This window comes from Mobula birostris, chromosome 21 (genome assembly GCF_030028105.1).
Source record: "Mobula birostris isolate sMobBir1 chromosome 21, sMobBir1.hap1, whole genome shotgun sequence".
Taxonomy (NCBI): Eukaryota; Metazoa; Chordata; class Chondrichthyes; order Myliobatiformes; family Myliobatidae; genus Mobula; species Mobula birostris.
In genome coordinates this window covers 54777162-54797484 of record NC_092390.1, presented here as the reverse complement: position 1 = coordinate 54797484, position 20323 = coordinate 54777162, and the positions used below count along the sequence as shown (strand labels likewise).

Here is a 20323-nt window from a genome sequence, read left to right as displayed (position 1 = left end):
GTGTTTTTTTTAATTGAACAAAGGAATCTATTTTCATTTGTACTGATTTCATGATCAAAACTTGATGTTTAATGTTCACTTCCAGTATTTTGATTTTTTTTGTGGGGGGTTACACTTTCAGAGGGTGTACAGCTACTTTGTCTAATAGATAAAGCAGCGGATGCTTGTCGATACCTGCAGACTTACGGAGAATGGAATCGAGCCGCATGGCTTGCCAAAGTAAGTGATTCAAACATAACCTCAAATGCAAGTGGTAATTGCTATCAACTTGTTTTCTTTTGCTCCTGATCCAATCTTTTTCTGCCCCTGTAGTATATCTTCAAGATTCTGTTGTCCTTTAGTTTCAATTATACACAGGAATTGAAAAAACTTTCAGTGGCTTTACCTCCACAATGCATCTGATTTAATAGTGCCAATATGCTTGCGTATATTATGTTAGCTAACTATACTGTTGTCCCTTTCTGGACTTATCTAGAAGCGTGAGGTTTAAGCCTGTTTCTGGCACAATTATCTAAAGTGGTTGCTACACCAGTCAATTACTTTGCTGATTGGATGAGCCAATAAGTTCTTTAAATTTAAGGCAAATTAAAATAAACCCACATATTTTGGCTGTTACAGATCCCGAAGTAACTGAACCTCACCTTCATTACACTCATCAGAAATCAAGCTGGACAACCTAGAGATTTGAGCTTTACGTTTGTTTCCTTGCCCGTGGATCCTTTATTACATCCGATTTATTCTATGTTTCATACTGACTCTTGCCTCCACCCTCCGCTTCAATAGTAATGACTATGTCTCCGTAAGATGTGACCTGGTTTTAATTGTTTATCTAGTCATCTTGTCTCCACCCGCCACCATTGACCTTTAAGTTATGCAATAGCTCCTAACCTGTACACTTTTATTTGTATAATGTCTTGTACTTCGGGCAGCCCCAATTCTTTCTCAGTGTCAGCTCTGCATTGGTGAGATAAAGCACAGACTAGGCAGACTAGAGTACCTGTGCTGTTTACAGTGGCCATCCCAGGATCTCAATTCTATGCCATTTCATCTCCCCTTCCGTTCCCATTCCCACATGAACCTGCCTTCTCCACTGCCAGGCAAGACCTCACACAGATTAGAACATCTCCTATTCCACCTAAGTAATCTCCAACCCAATGATATGAAAACTGTATTTCCCCATTTCAGGTAACCCTCACCTCCTGTGTTCCCATCTTTTGCTCCTCCCAATCCAATCCCCAGTCCTCTGATTTTTGTTCCCTTTTCTTAATCCCCCCATCCCCCCCACTCTGCTCCCTATCACCAACTATCGTTGTTCTTCCTTACTAGATCCATCCACCTCATACCCACACACTTCAGCCACCAGATCACTTCCCACAGCCAATTCTTTCATCTTTCCATTAACTGTTCCCATTATCACCTTTCACACATCAGGTTACAGTACTTGTATATGTTCCCACTTATCCCTCCACTACTTCACTGTCATCTCCCATCTAGTCCCATCTACTTTTCTTTCCTTGTCTGCTTCCATGCCTGTCTTCCAAACCATCCCATGTGGCTCCATTGTCCAGTCATTCTTCAACCTTTCTCGGTCTACCTATCACCTACCAAGTTCCATCCTCCTTGCGCCTTGTCGTCTACCCACACTGCAAAACCCGTAGATGCTGCACATTCTCCTGTTTTACCTTGTACTGCCTCAAACACTGAAAATGATTTGATCTCTATGAACAATAATGCAAGACAAGATTTTCACTGTGGCTCCATACAGATAACAATAATAAATCAATTCTGCTGCCATTGAGAGATAGTGGAACCTTTTCAAGAAAAGCCAAATATAAAAGGGGTCATTACATTAACAAGCTTGATTCTTCTAATTAATGTTTGCAACAGAAAATTATGAAAAGCTCCAATCAAATTTCGGAAATTCTAACTATGATCATTCATAATTTTGTTTTCTTAAGCATTTCCTTGAGGTTTTTTGCAAAGAAGAATCACTTGTATTGTGGATGAATGGCATAAAAGCTTGTGTTCATGTGTATCAGAAAAATCAGTCCACCCAGTTAATATGACAACCTACTTTTTCATGTTGAATTTGATGTCTACTATCTAATAGAATGGTTAACTCAGTTTCACCACATTTTTTAATCCATTAGTTATCAAAACCTGATAGACCTTAGAAGTGTCAAAGTGTGAACCTGAACATTTCACATGGAAGGCAAGCTCAAAACATTGCCTATTTAGCACTAATTACTTAAGATGTTGTCATGTGAACTTGTCGCGTTCAGTTTGCTTTCTCTGCTGTTTTATTACATTTTAAAATATGTGGGGTAGGTACTTCCAACTTGTTGAAAGATATTCAAGTGAGAATATTTCAAATATTAGCATACAGATGCTTAATGTTACATTTCAAAAATAGACTTATTCAATAAACACATTTTGGAATTTGTGGCTGTTTTTTCCCCAATGTTGATTACTATGTAGCAAGTAAATAAGCCTTCCTTCTGTGCAGGAATAATTTTAATTTAATCTTGTCTGCCAATTGCACAGAGGGTGGTAGATATATTGAACAAGCTTCCAGAGGAAGTAGTGGAGATGGTGCAATTACAGTATTTAAAAAACATTTAGATAGGTACATGGATAGGAAAGGTTTAGAGGGCCAAATTCAGACAAGAGGAGCTATCACAGGCAAGACACCTTGAATGGCATGTAGCATTTGGGTCAAAGGGCCCGCTTGTGTTGTACTATACAATTCTATGACTCTGGGGTTCTTCTCTGGGTAAATGATGGCACTTCAAAGCTCCATCATGTTATTCCATGGCCGCCTCTTGTGTCAAGATGAAGCCATCCTCAGGGTGGAAGAGCAGCACCTTATGTTCTGTCTGGGTAACGTCCAAACTGATGGCATGCATATTGATTTCTCATTCTGGTAAACAAATCCCCTCCCCACCCTCTCAATCCCCCAATCTGACCTCTTACAACTTCCCACCTGCCTGTTACTTCCCCCGGGTCCCCTCCCCCTTCCCTTTCTCCCATGGTCCACTCTCCTCTCCTTTCAGATTTTTGCTTCTCCAGCCCTTGACCTTTCCCACCCAACTGGCATTACCTATCACCTTCTAGCTAGTCTCTTTCCCCTCAGCCCATCTTTTTATTCTGGCATCTTTCCCATTCCTTCTTAGTACTGAGGAGTGGTCTGTTTATTCTTTTCTATTAATGCTACCCGACCCGTTGAGTTCCCCCAAAATTTTGTGTGTGTTGCTTTGGATTTCAAGCATCTGCAGACTTTCTCATGTTCATTCAGATACCTATTTCTTAACTGAATGTACCGTCGCGTCTTCTGCTGTTATTCTGGAAAGATTTAGAAAAAATATTTATTGCCGCCTTAATTTCTGTAATGAAGGTGCGTCTAAACACAGAGGAGTGTGCGGAAGTGCTGAAGCGGTGGGTGGATCATCTTTGTTCTCCACAGGTGAATCAAAAGTCCAAAGCCATCCTCGTCCTCCTTTCACTAGGCTACTTTAGCAAAGTTGCTGAAATGCTTCATAGGTAAGTAATGTGGCTTCCACTAAAGCAGACTACCCACCTCTATATTCAAATGGATTGTTGGACGAAGTGGCAGCTATTGCACCTGAACAAGATGAGTTAATAATCACAGAAATGAAGGGGAAAATGTATTGAATTCATACTGAAATTTAGTTATTAGTAGGTACTTCTTGACACATATGCTTTTTTTTTGTTTTCAAATTGTGATGAGATATATTCTTGGAAAGGAAAAGATTTGATGGTTGTGTTCAGAGCCTTGAAGCGCTTTGAAAGAGTAAATAAGGAAAAAGCTATTCCAAGTGACAGAAGGTTTTCTTTTAGCAGAAAATGGAGAAGTGAAGTAAAACACTAGAGACGTCTAGCAGAAGCTTCTCTTACAATGAACTGTTATGAGCTGCAGTGTGCTGTCTGAACGGGTGATGCAAGAAAACTCTGAGATTATTGTCAGTAGGAGATAGACTAATACTTAAAGGAAAGGCTTTCTGGGCACTTGGGGAAAAGGATGAGACGTAGTCCTAGTTGGCAAACATTTTTTTTAAAAGAGAGATGCTATTGAGACATTGAATTTGTTCTTTGCATTCTGATTCTGTTTTCAAATGAAAAATAACTTAATTGTTAAATGTACCAAACAGTAAGTTAATTAAATGTGAATAACTTATTAAATGATTCTATGGTTTGGAGAACACCTTTCAGAATATTAAGCTTCTAGGTGATATACTATGACAGAGCCCAGTGACTCTGTTCCAGTCATAGAGTACTATAGCACAGCACTGCCATTCCATGACAATCTCTTTCTCTGCCGAGGCCCGGCTGCCCACACTGTTAGATATGTAGGTTATGACTAAAGGAAAAATGGCTGGAGTCACTTAGCACTTTAGTGCAAGGGTGTTTATTAGGTGCATCAAAATCAAATTTCCAAAAATAGGTGAAAATAGTAAAAAGAAAACTGCCAATATTTACAAAAGGATATCTACCAGAAAGTACAATAATAGCTTCATACTTTGTCCAGTGTGATCTCCTGGCAGTCCCGATGGATGGATGGATCTATCTATCTATCTATCTATCTATACCTATCCATCTCTCCCTCTCTCTTCCCCCTCCCCCCTTCCTCCTCCTCCCCTCCTTCCTCCTCCCCCTCCTCTCTTTCCCCTACCACCACCCCTCCCTCTCTCCCCCACCCCTCTCATTCCACCCGAGTGAGAACCAAGTCCCTGTGTGTTAGGCACAAGGACATAGCTTATTTAGTTACCCACAAAATTATCTTAAGACTACACATGAATTAGAATTTGTTGCACCCCAAGATGAGGTTACAATCATATTACAAAATAAACACAAGTATCTACCTTAAATACAGTATACCATAAGACTATAAAACCTTAAGAATTAGGCCATTTGGTCTGCTCTGATATTCAATTATGGCTGATTTTTTTCCCCCACCTTAGCCCCACTCCCTGCCCTCTCTCCGTAATCTTTGATACCATGTACATTCAAGAGCCTGTCAAGCTCTACCTTAAACCCAATGACCTGACCTCCACAGCTGCCTATGATAATAAATTCCACAAATTCACCACCTTGTGGATAAAGAAATTTCTCTGCATCTCTGTTTTAAATTTACGCCCCTCTATCCTGAGAGTGTGCCCTCTTGTCTTAGACTCCCCTCCATGAGAAACATCCTTTCCACATCTACTCTGTGTAGCCCTTTCAACATTTGAAAGGTTTTAATGATCCTCCATCATCCTTCTAAATTCCAGCGAGTACAGACCCAGAACGTTCCTCGTCTTTCATTCCCAGAGCCATCCTTGTGAACCTCCTCTGAACACTCTCCAATGCCAGCTCATCTTTTCTTTGATAAAGAGCCCAAAACTGTTCATAGTATCCAAGGTGAGGCCTCATCAGTGCCTTATAAAGCCTCATCATCACATCCCTGCTCCTGTGTTCTAGACTTCTTCAAATGAATGCTAATGCTAACATTACATTTGCTTTCCTCACCACCATCTCTACCTGCAAGTTAACCTTTAGGGTGTTCAGCACAAGGACTCTCAAGTCCCTTTGCATCTCAAATTTTTTGATTTTCTCCCTGTTTAGTAAATAGTCTACACATGTATTTCTACAACCTAAGTGCATGAACATGCGCTTTCCAACATTGTATTTCATTTGCCACTCTCTTACCCATTCTCATAATCTGTCTAAACTGTTCTGCAGTCTACCTGTTTTTTTCAACACTACCTGCCCCTCTACCAATTTTCGTATCATCTGCAAACTTGTCTACAAAGCCATCTATTTCATCATCTGAATCATCTATAATACAGCATAAAAAGAAGCAGTCCCAACACTGACCCCAGCGGACCGCCGCTAGTCACTGGCAACCAACCAGAGAAGGATCCTGTTTTCCCCCACTTGCTGACAAACCTGTTGGTCTGGCTGCTACCAATCAGCCAACGTCATAGGCTCTTAACTTGGTAAGCAGCCTCACGTGTGGTGCCTCGTCAAATGCCTTCTGAAAATCCAAATATACAACATCCACTGCATCCCCTTTATCTATCCTATGTGTAATCTCCTCAAAGAATTCCAACAGGTTCGTCAGGCAAGATTTTCCCTTAAGGAAACCATGCTGACTTTATCTTATCTTGTCTTGCGTCACCAAGTTCTCCATAACCTCATCCTTAACAATTGACTCTAACATCTTCCCGATCACTAAGGTCAGACTAAATGGTCTGTAATTTCCTTTCTGTTACCTTTCTCCTTTCTTAAAGAGTGGAGTGACATTTTCCATTCCTCTGGCACCATGCCAGAAATCAATGATTTTTGAATGATCATTACTAGTGCCTCCACAATCTCTACCGCTACCTCTTTTAGAATCATGGGGTGCAGTTCATCTGGCCTGTGAGACTTAAGTACCTTCAGGTCTTTCAGCTTTTTGAGCACTGTCTCCTTTGTAATAGCAACTGCACTCACTTCTCTTCCCTCACACCTTTCAACATCTGGTACACTGCTATTGTCTTCCACAGTGAAGACTGATGCAAAATACTCATTTAGTTCATCTGCCATCTCCTTGTCCCCCATTATTATTTTTCTAGTCTTATTTTCTACTGGTCCTATATCCACTCTCAACTCTGTTTTACTTTTTCCATACTTGAAAAAGCTTTTTCTATCCACTTTGATATTGTCCGCTAGCTTGCTTTCATATTTCACTTTTCCCTCCTAATGATTGTTTAAGTTCCTCTCTGTAGGGTTTTAAAAATTTCCCATTCCTCTGTCTTCCCACAAATGTTTGCTTTGTTGTATGCCCTCTCTTTTGCTTTTATATTAGTTGGACTTCCCTTGTCAGCCACGGTTGTACTATTTTGCTATTTGAGTATTCTTTTGTTTGGAATACATTTATCCTGCACCTTCCTCATTTTTCCCAGAATCTCACGCCATTGCTACTCTGCTGTCATCCCTGCCAGCATCTCCTTCGAATTTACTTTGGCCAACTCCTCTCTCTTACCATTGTAATTTCCTTTACTCCACTGAAATACTGCTGTGTCACACTTTACGTTCTCCCTATCTAATTTTAAGTTGAATTCAATCATATTGTGATCACTGCCTCCGAAGAGTTCTTTCATCTTGAGCTCGTTTTGTAACACCCAATCCAGTATAGCTGATCCCCTAGTAGGCTCAACGGCAAACTGCTCTAAAAAGCCATCTCGTAGGTATTCAACAGACTCTCTCTCTTGAGATCCATTTCCAACCTGATCTTCCCAATCGACTTGCATGTTGAAATCTCCCATGACTATCATAACATTGCCCTTTGGACACACCTTTTCTATTTCCTTTTGTAATCTATGGTCCACATCCCAGCTACTGTTGGGAGGCCTGTATATAACTGCCATCAGAGTCCTTTTACTCTTGCAGTTTCTTAACTCAACCCACAAGGATTCAACATCTTCTGATTCTATGTCATATCTTTCTACTGATTTGATGCCATTCTTTACCAGTAGAGCCAAGCCACCCCCTCTGTCTACCTTCCTATCCCTCCGATACAACGTGTAACCTTGGACATTCAGCTCCCAACTATAACCATCCTTCAGCCACGATTCAGTGATGGCCACATCATACCTGACAATCTATTATAGTGCAACAAGATCATCCGCCTTATTTCTTATACTCCATGCATTGAGATATAACACGCTGAGTGCTGCATTTGCTAGTCTTTTTGATTCTGCATCCCTAATTCATAGTTAACTCACCCAGCTGGTTTCAATTTTGTCCTATCAGCTGCCTGCCCTTCCTGACAGTCTGACCGCAAGCTACCTTTGCTTTTTTTTTTTTTACCATCCGTCCTATCCTGAGTCCCTTAACTCTGGTTCACACCCCCCTAACTCTAACAAACCTGCCTGAGAGAATATTGGTTCCTCTCAGGTTCAGGTGCAACACGTCGATTTTGAACAAGTCATACCTCCCCTAGAAGAGATCCCAATGATGCAAGAATCTGAAGCCCTGCCCGCTGCACCAGCTTCTCAGCCACATTAATCTGCCAAATCATCCCTCACTGGCGTGTGACACAGGTAGCACTCCAGAAATTACTACCTTGGAGGTCCTGCTTCTCAGCTTTCTACTAAGCTCTCTAAATTCTCTCTTCAGGACCTTTTTGCTTTTCCTTCCTGGCTGCTCTCCCTCCCTCTCCAAAATGTTTTGGACGCATTCCAAGACGTCCCTGACCCTGACATCTGGGAAGCAACATGCCATTCGAGTGTCCCGTTCACGTCCACGTCTCCTGTCCGATCCCCTGACTATTGAATCCCCTATCACTACCACTCCCCTCTTCTCCCTCTTTCCCTTCTACACTAAGGGAAGTAGAACATTGCCCTTTGGACACGCCTTTTCTATTTCCCATTGTAATCTGTGGTCCACATCCCAGCTACTGTTGGGAGGCCTGTATATAACTGCCATCAGAGTCCTTTCTTAATTCAACCTACAAGGATTCAACATCTTCTGATTCTATGTCACACCTTTCTAGTGTCAGTAACCTGGTCTCCGTGGCATTCCCCTGGGAGATCAACGCCCACAACAGTGTCCAAAACGGTATACTTATTATTGAGGAGAATGGCCACAGGGGTGCTCTGTGCTAACTGCCTATTACGTTTCCATTCCTCCTGACAGTCACCCAGCTACTCGCCTCCTACAACTTTGGGGTGACTACTTCCCTGTTACTCTGATCAAATATCTCTTCTCTCTCCTGTATAAGTTAGATATGGCCCTTGTGGCTACGGGAGTTAGATATGGCCCTTGTGGCTACAGGGGTCAGGGGGTATGGAGGGAAGGCTGGGGCGGTGTTCTGAGTTGGATGATCAGCCATGATCATAATAAATGGTGGTGCAGGCTCGAAGGGCCGAATGGCCTACTGCACCTATTTTCTATAAGCCGAAGGTCATCCAGGTGCTACTCCATATCCCCAACACGGTCTTCAAGGAGCTGTAGCCACATGCATTTCACGCAGATGTAGTTCCCTGAGAGACGCTAGGTCTCCCAGGACTCCAGCATCCGTCATGAAGAACACACAGCAGCCATTTACTTCACCAGGTACAATAAGAGAATAAAAGGGAACCTTAACAGAAACGTATCCAGAGCCCATGCTGCTTTCGAGCCAGAGCCTCCTTTGAGACGATGTCTGGCACTCCTTACTTCCAACAATGATCCCCCTACTTGGCCTTTCTGCACTTTTAAACAAGCACCACCGACCTGCGAGAAATGCCGTTGCTGTGGCCTACTCCTGCTGCTGACTGGGCCGTCGGAAACAACAAATACACATCTACACGTCCCCATTACTAAAGAAATTGAATATTCTGCCGTGTATGGCGGGAAAGGCAGCAGAAAACCGACCTGAGCACAGTAGCTGGGTTTATGACCATTATGAGAATATGTCAGGGAAGAATTGAAGGCAGCGCAACCACAGCAGAATGACAAGGCAGTGTTTGTGTGTGCGTGAAAGCGCGTGTGTAAGGAGTGTGTTTACCGAGCGCACTCTGTCACACACGCCCAGACCATAGCGCCCCCCAATACCCCTCTCATCCTTGTACCTACCCAAGCTTCTGTTAAGTGTTGCAGTTGAGCCTGCATTCTCGTCTTCTGCAGGTAGCTCATTTCACACTCACACCACCCCTTCTGGTTCCCCTTAAATACTTCACCTTTCACCCTAAACTTATGACCTCTAGTTGTAGTTTCACCCCAACTTCGAGAAAAAGCCTGCATGTATCTATCCTCAATTTTATATGCCTCTAAAAGATCTCACCTCATTTTCTTACGCTCCAGAGAATGAAGTTTTAACCTATTCAACTTTTCCCTCTGACTCTGTTCTCAAACTCCTTTCAAAGGTAAGTCAAAGATGATGTGTGTTCAGTGACGACCAGTATTCTTTTGTAAGTAATCTTTGTGGAAGGTGCTCCTGAGGCAACAGGAATATCCCAGCTGTTCTTTCACTTGACTAGCAAAGATTGAGCATAAGATGGAAAGCAATGGCAGGAACGCTTATGGTGAAAATGTTAGAACCAGAATGATGTGTAAATGAGCAGATGTTATAAAAGCTAGAGCTGGGAACAGAGAACTTATGCATGAGCACAAAGTAATTGGGAACAGATTGTCCACATGATTATAAAAATGTCCTGAAGCTGTTGAAAGGGAAGGAGCTTTGCAGACTAAGATCCAACAGCTAGGTGTTTGGGATTGCTGGCAAACTCTAATTTTCTAAGCTCTTCAAGACTTTGCACACTGTTATGGCATTTATTTGTTATTTCTTATGGGCTAAAGTATGTTTTCTTTTTAAATTTCAGCATGCGTTATTTTGACAGAGCTGCAATATTCTTGGAGGCTTGTCTCAAATATGAAGTTCTTGAAATGAATGAAAATACAGATATCCTTTTCATGAAAATGGTAAAACTGTGAATATCTGAGTAACATTTTCATGTTTAATTGCTGGAGTTTTCCCTTCAATCCTTTGTAGTTTACTGTAAAATCCGAAGTTGAGGCAGGCTGTTTCCTTTCGGTTATATGACGAGAGAATGTATGCCTTGTGAAGCACAGTGTTCACCTGTTCCTTAAATTAGAACAAGGATTTTGGCCCAGAACATGTTTCCATGTGTTCATTATTCTGTACAAACAAACTTCATGACATGAATTTATCATCAGTTTCCTTGCTTTTAAATTGAAAACAAAAGCCCAGACCTCTTGTTTAAGTATTGGCAGTTCCAGTCGGAACGGCCAGTTATTATCAATGTAACTGACCAGTAAGTCAGACTCCAGCATTAAGGAGGAAGACCTGAGCTTCGGCGTTGCTAATCTTCCCCTTTGAACTCTTAGAATCTGGTGGGAGAACATAACTTGCCACAAATTTTCCAGCAACTACTGTTAGTGGGCAGAGCCTCCAGTCTGTTCCAGGTGCTGGTTAGTGAATGCTAGGAAGGCCTATTGACCTTGTTTGGATGAAATGGCTGAAGAAAGAAGCACAAGTTAGTTTAATGGTGCTTTTAATTTAAATGCTTACGTGTTTTTGTACATTTGCGAATATCAGATCCTTTCAAAGGCATTCAAATTGCCTAGCAATTGGAAGGGTTTAAATGTTGTAGAGCTGCTCAGACTGCAGAGTGTATACTGGGAAAGGCTCTGCACTTCCTAAAGCTCACCGATCAGTTAGCTTGGAGGGGACCCACTTCAGGTAAGAGAGTACTTTAAGGTTTACCAACCAGTGAATATATTTAAGAAGCGTATAGGTAGGATTCTAGGTACAGAAAATATCAAGATTGGGGCACCCTGGTAGTGTAGTGGTTAATGCAATGCTACTACAGCTGAGGGTGTTCCAGAGTTCAAGTTCAGTTCTGTCTCCATCTGTAAGGAGTTTTTAATGTTCTCCCCATGTGACCTTGGGGGTTTCCGCCAGTTACTCGAATTTCCGCCAGTTACTCGAATTTCCTCCCACAGTCCAAAGATGTACCAGGTAATAGTTGAGTTGATCATTGTAAACTATCCTGTGATTAAACTAGGCTTAAGTTGGGGGTTGCTGGTGGTGTGGCTCAAAGGAATGGAAAGGAAAATTCTATACCCTAGATTAAAAAAAAACAAGGCTGAAGACTCCTCACTCCTCACCTCTCACCCTCTAAGTTTAACAATAGACCAGTAATTCGACAACAAACAGAATTTCTTACTCTGTAATGAAAGGCCTGTTTGAACTTGAGAGATTATAATAAACTTATTGCAGCACCTAATACTGGGATACCCTTTCTAAATATTTACCCTTATTGCAGCAGCTAATACTGGGATTCCCTTTCTAAATATTTACCCTTATTGCAGCAGCTAATACTGGGATTCCCTTTCTAAATATTTACCCTTATTGCAGCAGCTAATACTGGGATTCCCTTTCTAAATATTTACCCTTATTGCAGCAGCTAATACAGGGATTCCCTTTCTAAATATTTACCCCTTCTAACTGTGAGGTAACTCCTGTGTTGTAGTTGCAACTTTTCAAGTTCTGAGTTTGCCAATAAGAAATTACTTTCCATAACTGACCAGTTTACTCCCTGGCTGAGTTATTGACTTGTTGACTTCCCTTGGGGAGAGAGAAATCCATTTGTCCTGACTGCAGTCTTTTTGGGAAAGAACAATCCTGCACTGAATGCAGACAGAAGTGTCTTATCTTCAAACCCTGTCTGTTCTGACTGTTGGAGCTTTAGCTGAATTGTCCCACTTTCAAGGTAAAATCCCACTGTGCAGCCAACTGAAACTGCAGTTTCCTTTGAATCCTGCTGCCAAACAACACTTCAGTTCTCTTCCTCTTTCCTGTCTGATAACTGTGTCAGTTGACTGAGGCAATGTTAATATTGATCATTTGAAGTGAGGAAATAGAAGTTTTCCAGCTTTCCAACACTTGCCTTCTCCTTTGAACCAAGCCAAACCCATACCATATGTAGTAGATAACTTCTGATGTCAACAGATCATTCAAAACCTCTGTTTTACCACATTATGGTAAAAGTTAGCTCTTTGAATATTCATGCACCTTAGTGGCCAGATTTAATAACACTCTGTTGTTGCATAACTGCTTCTCACAGCTTGCATTTGAGACTTGCTAAAGTTTGTTTCCCCCCCCCACCCCAGTTGCCCCAAAAATCATGGAAACAGTACCAGATTTTGAGCTAATCCCTAGAATATGTCACGACTTCACAGTCTTCCAGCCCAGTCAATCTGGATCCATCAGCCTACTCTTTCCACAAGGTGAATGTGGAGTGAGCAGGAATATAGTATTGAGGTAGAAAATCAGCCTTGTTTGTATTGAATGGTGGAGCAGTCTCACGGGGAGAATGGCTTCCTGCTCCTGTTTTTCTATGATCTGTACATTTTTATTCATGAAAAGATTGATGTGCCTATATCCAGTACATAGACGAGTTAGAAATGTAGAGCATATTTTTAGTAGACAAGTAAATGTGGAGTAAGTGTAAATTCTGAGCTTACAAAATGCTTGATTTATTTCTACTAGTACACCCAAAGATTTTGTCAGTTGATTTGTCCTTATGTGCTAACTAAACTTTAACAGCAAAACTGTCTCCCACATATTTAAGTTTTAACACATTTTTTTTAGTTTATATTAAACTTGTATTGAATTTGAGTTGGTGTAATTTTGTTTGAAACCTCTTGTCAAAGTTAAAACTCAGTGCCAAGTTTAACATAAAGCTCACATTTTAATTGAGTTTGTGCTGATAAAAATTTGCACTGATGAAAATTCCCTTTTTGTGTTATTATACTGGCAATTTCCAAACCAGTCACTCTGACCAGTCTAAAGGTACCACTGTACAGCACCAACTTCATGAACAGTTATTACCCTTCAACCATCAGACTCCTGAACCAGTGGGGATAGTTTCACTCAACTTCACTTGCCCCATCATTGAAATGTTCCCACAACCTATCGACACATTCTCAAGGACTCATCTTGTGTTCTTGATATTTAATTCTTATTTATTTATTATTATTATTTCTTTCTTTTTGTATTTGCACAGTTCGTTGTTTTTTTCACAATGGCTGAACGCCCAAGTTGGTGCCGTTTTTCATTGATTCTATTATGGATTTTGTCAGTATGCTCACAAAAATACATCTCAGGGTTGCATATGGTGACATATCTGTAGCCTGATAATAAAATCACTTTGAACTTTGAAATGTAATGGGCTCACAGCCACAGGAAGTAGATAATCAATTATCTGGATGAAAGTTACCTTAAAATTATGTCTTCTATCTGAACTAATTCACACTCAAGTTTCAAGCTGATTTGAGCCTCTCACAGTATCCCTTAATTTGTAGTCTGACAAGAGAATTTACAAAAACAATGATTCCAAGCATTTTTATATAAGACATAGAAGTACATTTATTAAAATATCTTTCCAAAAGGAATGGCTATGCAGAGGCTGACAGGTTTTGGCCTGATGTAATTTGTGTTCCTGCCTGGGGGCATTCTTGCTGTTCAAACATTTTCTCACGGCTGCTGGACTGGTGGAGTCTGTGAAGCACTGCTGAGCCTTGGGTTTACAGTTTTCCTTGACGCCAGGGCATATGTTATAAATCTGCACATATTTGATTTTGCAGTGTTGAGGAAGTTGAATATTTATTCATTAATAATAGTTGGATATTATGTTCAGAGGGTGTGATAGCAGTATTTTATGTTTTTATTATCAAAGTTTACAAGGATTGATCGAAGAGGCCCATGGGTCTGAACTCATTTTGGGGTGCTTTGAGGTTCATGTTGCATGTAGTTCTGGATTCTGGTTACTCTTTTCTTTCTGTTTTTGTGTGGTTTGGTCAGAGCAATCAAAGACTGGCTGTGCGGCTTGCTGTTGGCTAGGGCTGCGGTGCTGAACTGAACTAAACTGAATACTCCTGGACTCCCAAGTCTAGTGTTTGATATTCTTCACTTGCTTCTTGTCATTTGCGCAATTTGTTCTTTTTTTCGTGCGTTGGGTGTTAGATGTCTTCTTTGAACAGGTTCCATGGTGTTTCGTCCTTTTGCGGCTGCCTGTGGGAGGGCGAATCTCGGAGTTGTATGCTGCATACATACTTGATTATAAATGTACTTTGAATCTTTGAAATGTTTAATTTTGCTCAATGTCATTGCTCATCTGGAGTAATACACATGCAGAATATTCCTTTGCTTTAAATCTGGAAAGCCAATTATTTCAAAAATTACATTGCTGGATGAGTGAATTTTGATCTGTGTAGACTTTTCTTATGGAAGTATTAGTTTCTTCTCACAAAAGAATTGTTATACCAGAGTAATATTCCAAATAACAAATAATTGTATTATTAATAGCTGTCTTTAAAGTAAGCTGATTTAAGAACCATATCACTAAGAAATATATTCAAACAATAATTACTATTAATAACATTTCGAGTGCCTATCTGATGACCCAGAATAAACCTTTTAGAATTTCTTCATAGTAGCAATACATGGCTTTGCTTTGAAAGCATTTTCCTTAATCAAGGTTTACAGAAATTTTGCAATGCAGTTTATGCAGATTATGCAAGGTATTTAAAGATGCTGAATCTGAAGCAAGGTGCAATTCTCTTTGCCACAAAAGCAGGGGACGCAGGAGCTGAACTACTGAAGGAGCTGCAGCAGAGCAAAGAGGAAAAAACTGCTTCGTGACTTGAAAATGTTAACCTTTGAAAATACACTGGCCAACTTCAAAGGTTACCTTGCCTAGTCCATGATGAGAATATAGTGTTTTGAATGTTATGTTCCAGTTTCCAGTTTTGACCTGAATAAATTACATTCCAATTGTTGCAGTGAAAATCAACCAAATGCATATAGGAGGTTCTTCATGCAGTGTTGTCTGGCATATCTAGATTTTTGATACGGTGACAATTTTGTTTATGCCTAAATTCTTTCTCTATAATATTCTTGGCTATAGTATTTTTATAGGTTCTTATAGAGGATCTCACAATCAACATTCCCTGTGCAGTTATCGCTTTGACAAATGTAGACAAGGATTGCGGACAAATAACATAATCAGAAAATGTTTTACGGTATCAGTCATTGCTTTTCGAGCTTCCTTGCTGTTTAACTATACACAAGTAACTATTGTTGCTTGAAGAATTAGATGCATTGAAATGTGAAATATGGATAAATGATTTGTAAAATGAAATATCTGATACTGTAACTGGACCTTGTTCTTAATTCAGTGTTTAATCTACTACAAATTAGTAATATCAAGGGAGGTAAAACAACATTGTGGTGTGGTCCAGATGGGTGCATAACCAGGAACCAGCAGTACCATAAAAAGGAGGTCAGAGCAGCTCTGGTGTCAAAGTCGTACACAGCAAAATAGATGATTTGACTTCTTCTCATTTAAGAGTTTCAGACGTCTGAAGAGAAGCTAGAGAAAGGATGAAAAAAAAGGTGTAAAATACAAGAACTTAAAAAATATTGGAACCAAGCATTATAGTCATTATGTAACATTACATATAATGCTTGCATTCTTTTGAGCAAAAGTCTGGTATATTTTTTCTGTGAGTTTGATTCCTGTGTTGACCAAATTCTACTAGTGCACAATCATTATTGCAAACATTTGTGATCCATTTGTTAAGTTATACTTGCAGCATTTCCATAGGTGAGACATTCTGGGAGGGTTGTAACCCTGCATGTGATCGTCCTTTCATGAATATTAAATGGATTTAATGTTCTTTCTTCACTTCTACACTGGTTTATTTCTAAAAATAGGGGATAAACATGAACAAAATAGATGATTCATTTATATGGAACTATATTTTCTTTTCCTTGCGTAAAAAGTACAATCTCACTACTCATCTATCCAAAAAAAAACTTTTCTAACAAAATACAGCTTGTCACACCTTTCTAAATGTTTTACTTACTTTGGAGAAGTAAATCATCCCTACAGAAAGCCCTCTCAGTGATCACATGCAGTACCTGAGGTGATTCTCTTATCATTCATAGCCTTGATATGGCTAGGATGAAATGTTGTCTTTTGATAAAGTTACATTAATAAGTCAAATAGATACAGGTAGTTCATGGTAGCCCAATCTCATGTACTGTACATCAGGAGTTATAAACTGGTTGGCGTGCAATTTTCAGATGCTGTGCACCACTACAGAATTTGTATTTCAGTATCTGCTTATCTCTCTGGTAAATTCCAGCACACTCTGTTGTATTGTGTCTATAAAGTATTGATATAAAACACCAGTGTCTTCACAGAGCAATTAGAAATGTGTCCTGATTGTAATGATAATTTATAAAATCTCTTAAAGATTTCCCTTTTGTTCCCTTGGAGTTTTTTTGTTCTTCTCTGAGTGTGGCTTGACGGCATGGTTCTGAGATGAGGGTTCTGAAGCTGCTTCAGATTGTTTGAAAAGTATAAGTTTCTCTTCATGTTGCACATCATTGTTAGCACATTTGTGGCGTATAGATCTGTAACCTTCTACCACCAATAGTCACTTAACATGCTCATTCTAGTTACCTTTATATAACCATTTCAAAAAGCATGATTTATTTGTATGGCAGCCAAGCCATCTCAATAACTTGTTTTAATGCTATTTTTCTACCTGTTACCTCATTTCTTAAATAATATCTGCAGCATTTCCCTTGGTGAGACATTCTGGGAGGGTTGGTAACCCAGCAAGTGGCCTGCTTTCAATAGCATTAAAAGTAAACACCTCCAACAAAATAGGTGCAGGATGCAGTTTTTCTTTGTAATAACCTCAGAGAAAGGGTCAGGTGTAACCATGGGTAATATGCCCACATGTTGGCCAGTCAGGTAAACGATGTCAAAAGAACATTCATGATCATCATTATGTGACACGTCACATGATGTGGACGATCACAGTCTTTATAGAACATAGAAATCTACAGCACATTATAGGCCCTTCGGCCCACAATGCTATGCTGACCATGTAACCTACCCTAGAAACTGCCGAGAATTTCCCTACTGCATAGCCCTCTATTTTTCTAATCTCCATGTACCCATCTAAGAGTCTCTTAAAAGACTTTATTGTATTAACCATGGTTGTTCTTGGCAAATGTTTCTACAGAAGAACAAATTGCCTCCTTCAGGACAGTCTTTACAAGACAGATGTCCCCAGCCATTATCAATACTCTTCAGAGATTGTCTGCCTGGCATCAGCAGTCATATAACCAGGACTTATGATATGCGCCGACTGGTCATACGACCATCCACCACCTGCTGTTACGTCTTCTCGTGACCTAGGGTGATCTGCAGGCTGGCAGAGGGAAGGAGTGCCTTAAACCTCCTTTGGTGGAGATGTATCTCCACCCAGCCACCAACAAAGGATCAATGTTATTGGCCAGTGGGGAGGTATGCCTTCCCATGATGTAGAATGAGAAAAATAATCATGTCTCCACCAAGCCCTGTGCAATTCCGCTCAGAATTGAATGCCATCTCAGCAAGAATATCAATTCTGTCCATCAAGTCTTTAACATACAAGAGCCTCATTGTGTGTCAGCTCCAAATGAACAGCATCAAATGCAATTAGGAGGTCAGGAATGGGCTGGGGTGCTGGAGCATACTTCTCAAATGTAACACCCTTAAAATGTCTCCATCTTGTGTCTGCTTCATGATGAGTTTTTTAATTTTGTTTTGCTTTTTATTCATTCAAGGGATGTGGGCTTTGTGGACTGTGCCAGCACCTAGTTGCTGTTCCAGAATGATGGTGAGCTGCTGCAAGGAGGTGTGAGTTTCCCCGCAGCGCCATGTTTCATGTATAAATCTTAACCGAGAGCTATACAACTGACCCTCTCGATGTTAGCCCAACACTTCCCTCAATTCTATTCAGTGGTGCATTTCTCCTCCAGCAAATGTCCCACTGGTCTGGAGCTAGTCACTGAAACAAACCAGAAACTCTATACCTTCGCTCCACTCCAGAACCAATTATCACTCTAACCTGAGATGTTGACCTGCAGTATTTATTCACTGAAGCATGTAGGAGAAGGGGCCTTCTACTCAACACCTGCAAGACAATCAGAATCAGGTTTATTAGGACCGACATACAGCTAAAGTTTTAGAAGGGGTGATTGATAAGTTTGTGGCCTAAGGTAGAAGGAGTCAATTTTAGAAAACCTAGCACATTTGTTTTTCAACATAGACCCCTCCTATGTTTACACACTTAGTCCAGTGGTCGTGGAGCATACGGATCTTGGACCTCCAGAAAGTGTCTGCAGCAGGGGTGATTGATAAGTTCGTGGCCTAAGGTAGAAGGAGATGAGTTATTAACTTCAAACTTTCTGCATAATCACTGAAAGAGTTGACCTGCATGTGCATGTAATGAGAGCTGTATAACTCATCTCTTTGTACCTTAGGCCACAAACTAATCAATCACCCCTGCTGTGAACACTTTCTGGAGGTCCAAGATCTGTTTGCTCCACGACCACTGGACTAAGTGTGTAAATGTAGGAGGGGACTATGTTGAAAAATAAATGTGCTAGGTTTTCTAAAATTGATTCCGACCTTAGGCTATGAACTTATCAATCACCCCTCGTAGGCACATACAGTAGTTATAGCTAGGGTACCTAGGACTTTTGCACAGTACTGTAGTAATTTTATGTATTGTGCTGTACTGCTGCTGCTGCAAAAAAAAAATTCTATATATATGTATGAGTGATGATAAACCTGATCTGAAATGAGTCTCTATTGTGGACTAAGAGTGGGAAGGGGGCAGGGAGGAGGGAATCATGGTTGGGAAAAGGGGAAGGGAGAGGGGAGGAAATGGGAAGCACCAGAGAGATATTCTGTGATGATCAATTGCTTTGAACCAAATTACCTTGCCTGGTGCCTCAGGGCTGGGTGTGTCTACACCTATGCCACCTGCCCCTAACTCCTGGCACTCCTCTGCCACCTTTCCCACACCCCTCCTGCAGCACTCCACCCTCAACATTTCCAACATCCTTTGCTCCTGCCAGATTTACAAACTCACTCTCTGCTCCACCTTGACAAATACAGTACTGTGCAAAAGTCTTAGGCACCTTAGCTATTTACAGTGGCATGCAAAAGTTTGGGCATCCCCGGTCAAAATTTCTGTTACCGCGAATAGCTAAGGGAGTAAAAGATGACCTGATTTCCAAAAGGCATAAAATTAAAGATGACACATTTCTTTAATGTTTTAAGCAAGATTACATTTTTATTTCCATCTTTTACAATTTCAAAATAACAAAAAAGGAAAAGGGCCCGAAGCAAATGTTTGGGCACCCTGCATGGTCAGTACTTAGTAACGCCCCCTTTGGCAAGTATCACAACTTGTAAACGCTTTTTGTAGCCAGCTAAGAGTCTTCCAATTCTTGTTTGGGGGATTTTCGCCCATTCTTCCTTGAAAAGGCTTCTAGTTCTGTGAGATTCTTGGGCTGTCTTGCATGCATTGCTCTTTTGAGGTCTATCCACAGATTTTCGGTGATGTTTAGGTCGGGGGACTGTGAGGGCCATGGCAAAACCTTCAGCTTGCGCCTCTTGAGGTAGTCCATTGTGGATTTTGAGGTGTGTTTAGGATCAATTTCCTGTTGTAGAAGCCATCCTCTTTTCATCTTCAGCTTTTTTTTTACAGACAGTGTGATATTTGCTTCCAGAGTTTGCTGGTATTTAATTGAATTCATTCTTCCCTCTACCAGTGAAATGTTCCCCTGTGCCACTGGCTGCAACACAAGCCCAAAGCATGATCGATCCACCCCCATGCTTAACAGTTGGGGAGGTGTTCCTTTCATGAAATTCTACACCCTTTTTTCCTCAAACATACCTTTGCTCATTGAGGCCAAAAA

The 20323-nt window shown here is 40.7% G+C and overlaps 1 protein-coding gene across 2 annotated transcripts in view; it reads left to right on the top strand.

Moving 5' to 3' along the window:
* wdr11 (WD repeat domain 11) overlaps positions 1-16782 on the top strand; it is a 146814-nt gene extending 130032 nt beyond the window's left edge. The window contains exons 26-29 of one of the 2 annotated variants that reach the window (XM_072239518.1): positions 122-219; positions 3395-3540; positions 10347-10427; positions 15037-16782. In XM_072239518.1, coding sequence (XP_072095619.1) covers positions 122-219; positions 3395-3540; positions 10347-10427; positions 15037-15193 — 482 coding nt within the window. In that variant the 3' untranslated portion in view covers positions 15194-16782. Of the gene's footprint in view, positions 1-121; positions 220-3394; positions 3541-10346; positions 10428-15036 lie in introns of those variants that run through there. The other variant, XR_011882731.1, reaches the window with a different exon arrangement.
* The last annotated feature ends 3541 nt before the right edge of the window (positions 16783-20323 follow it).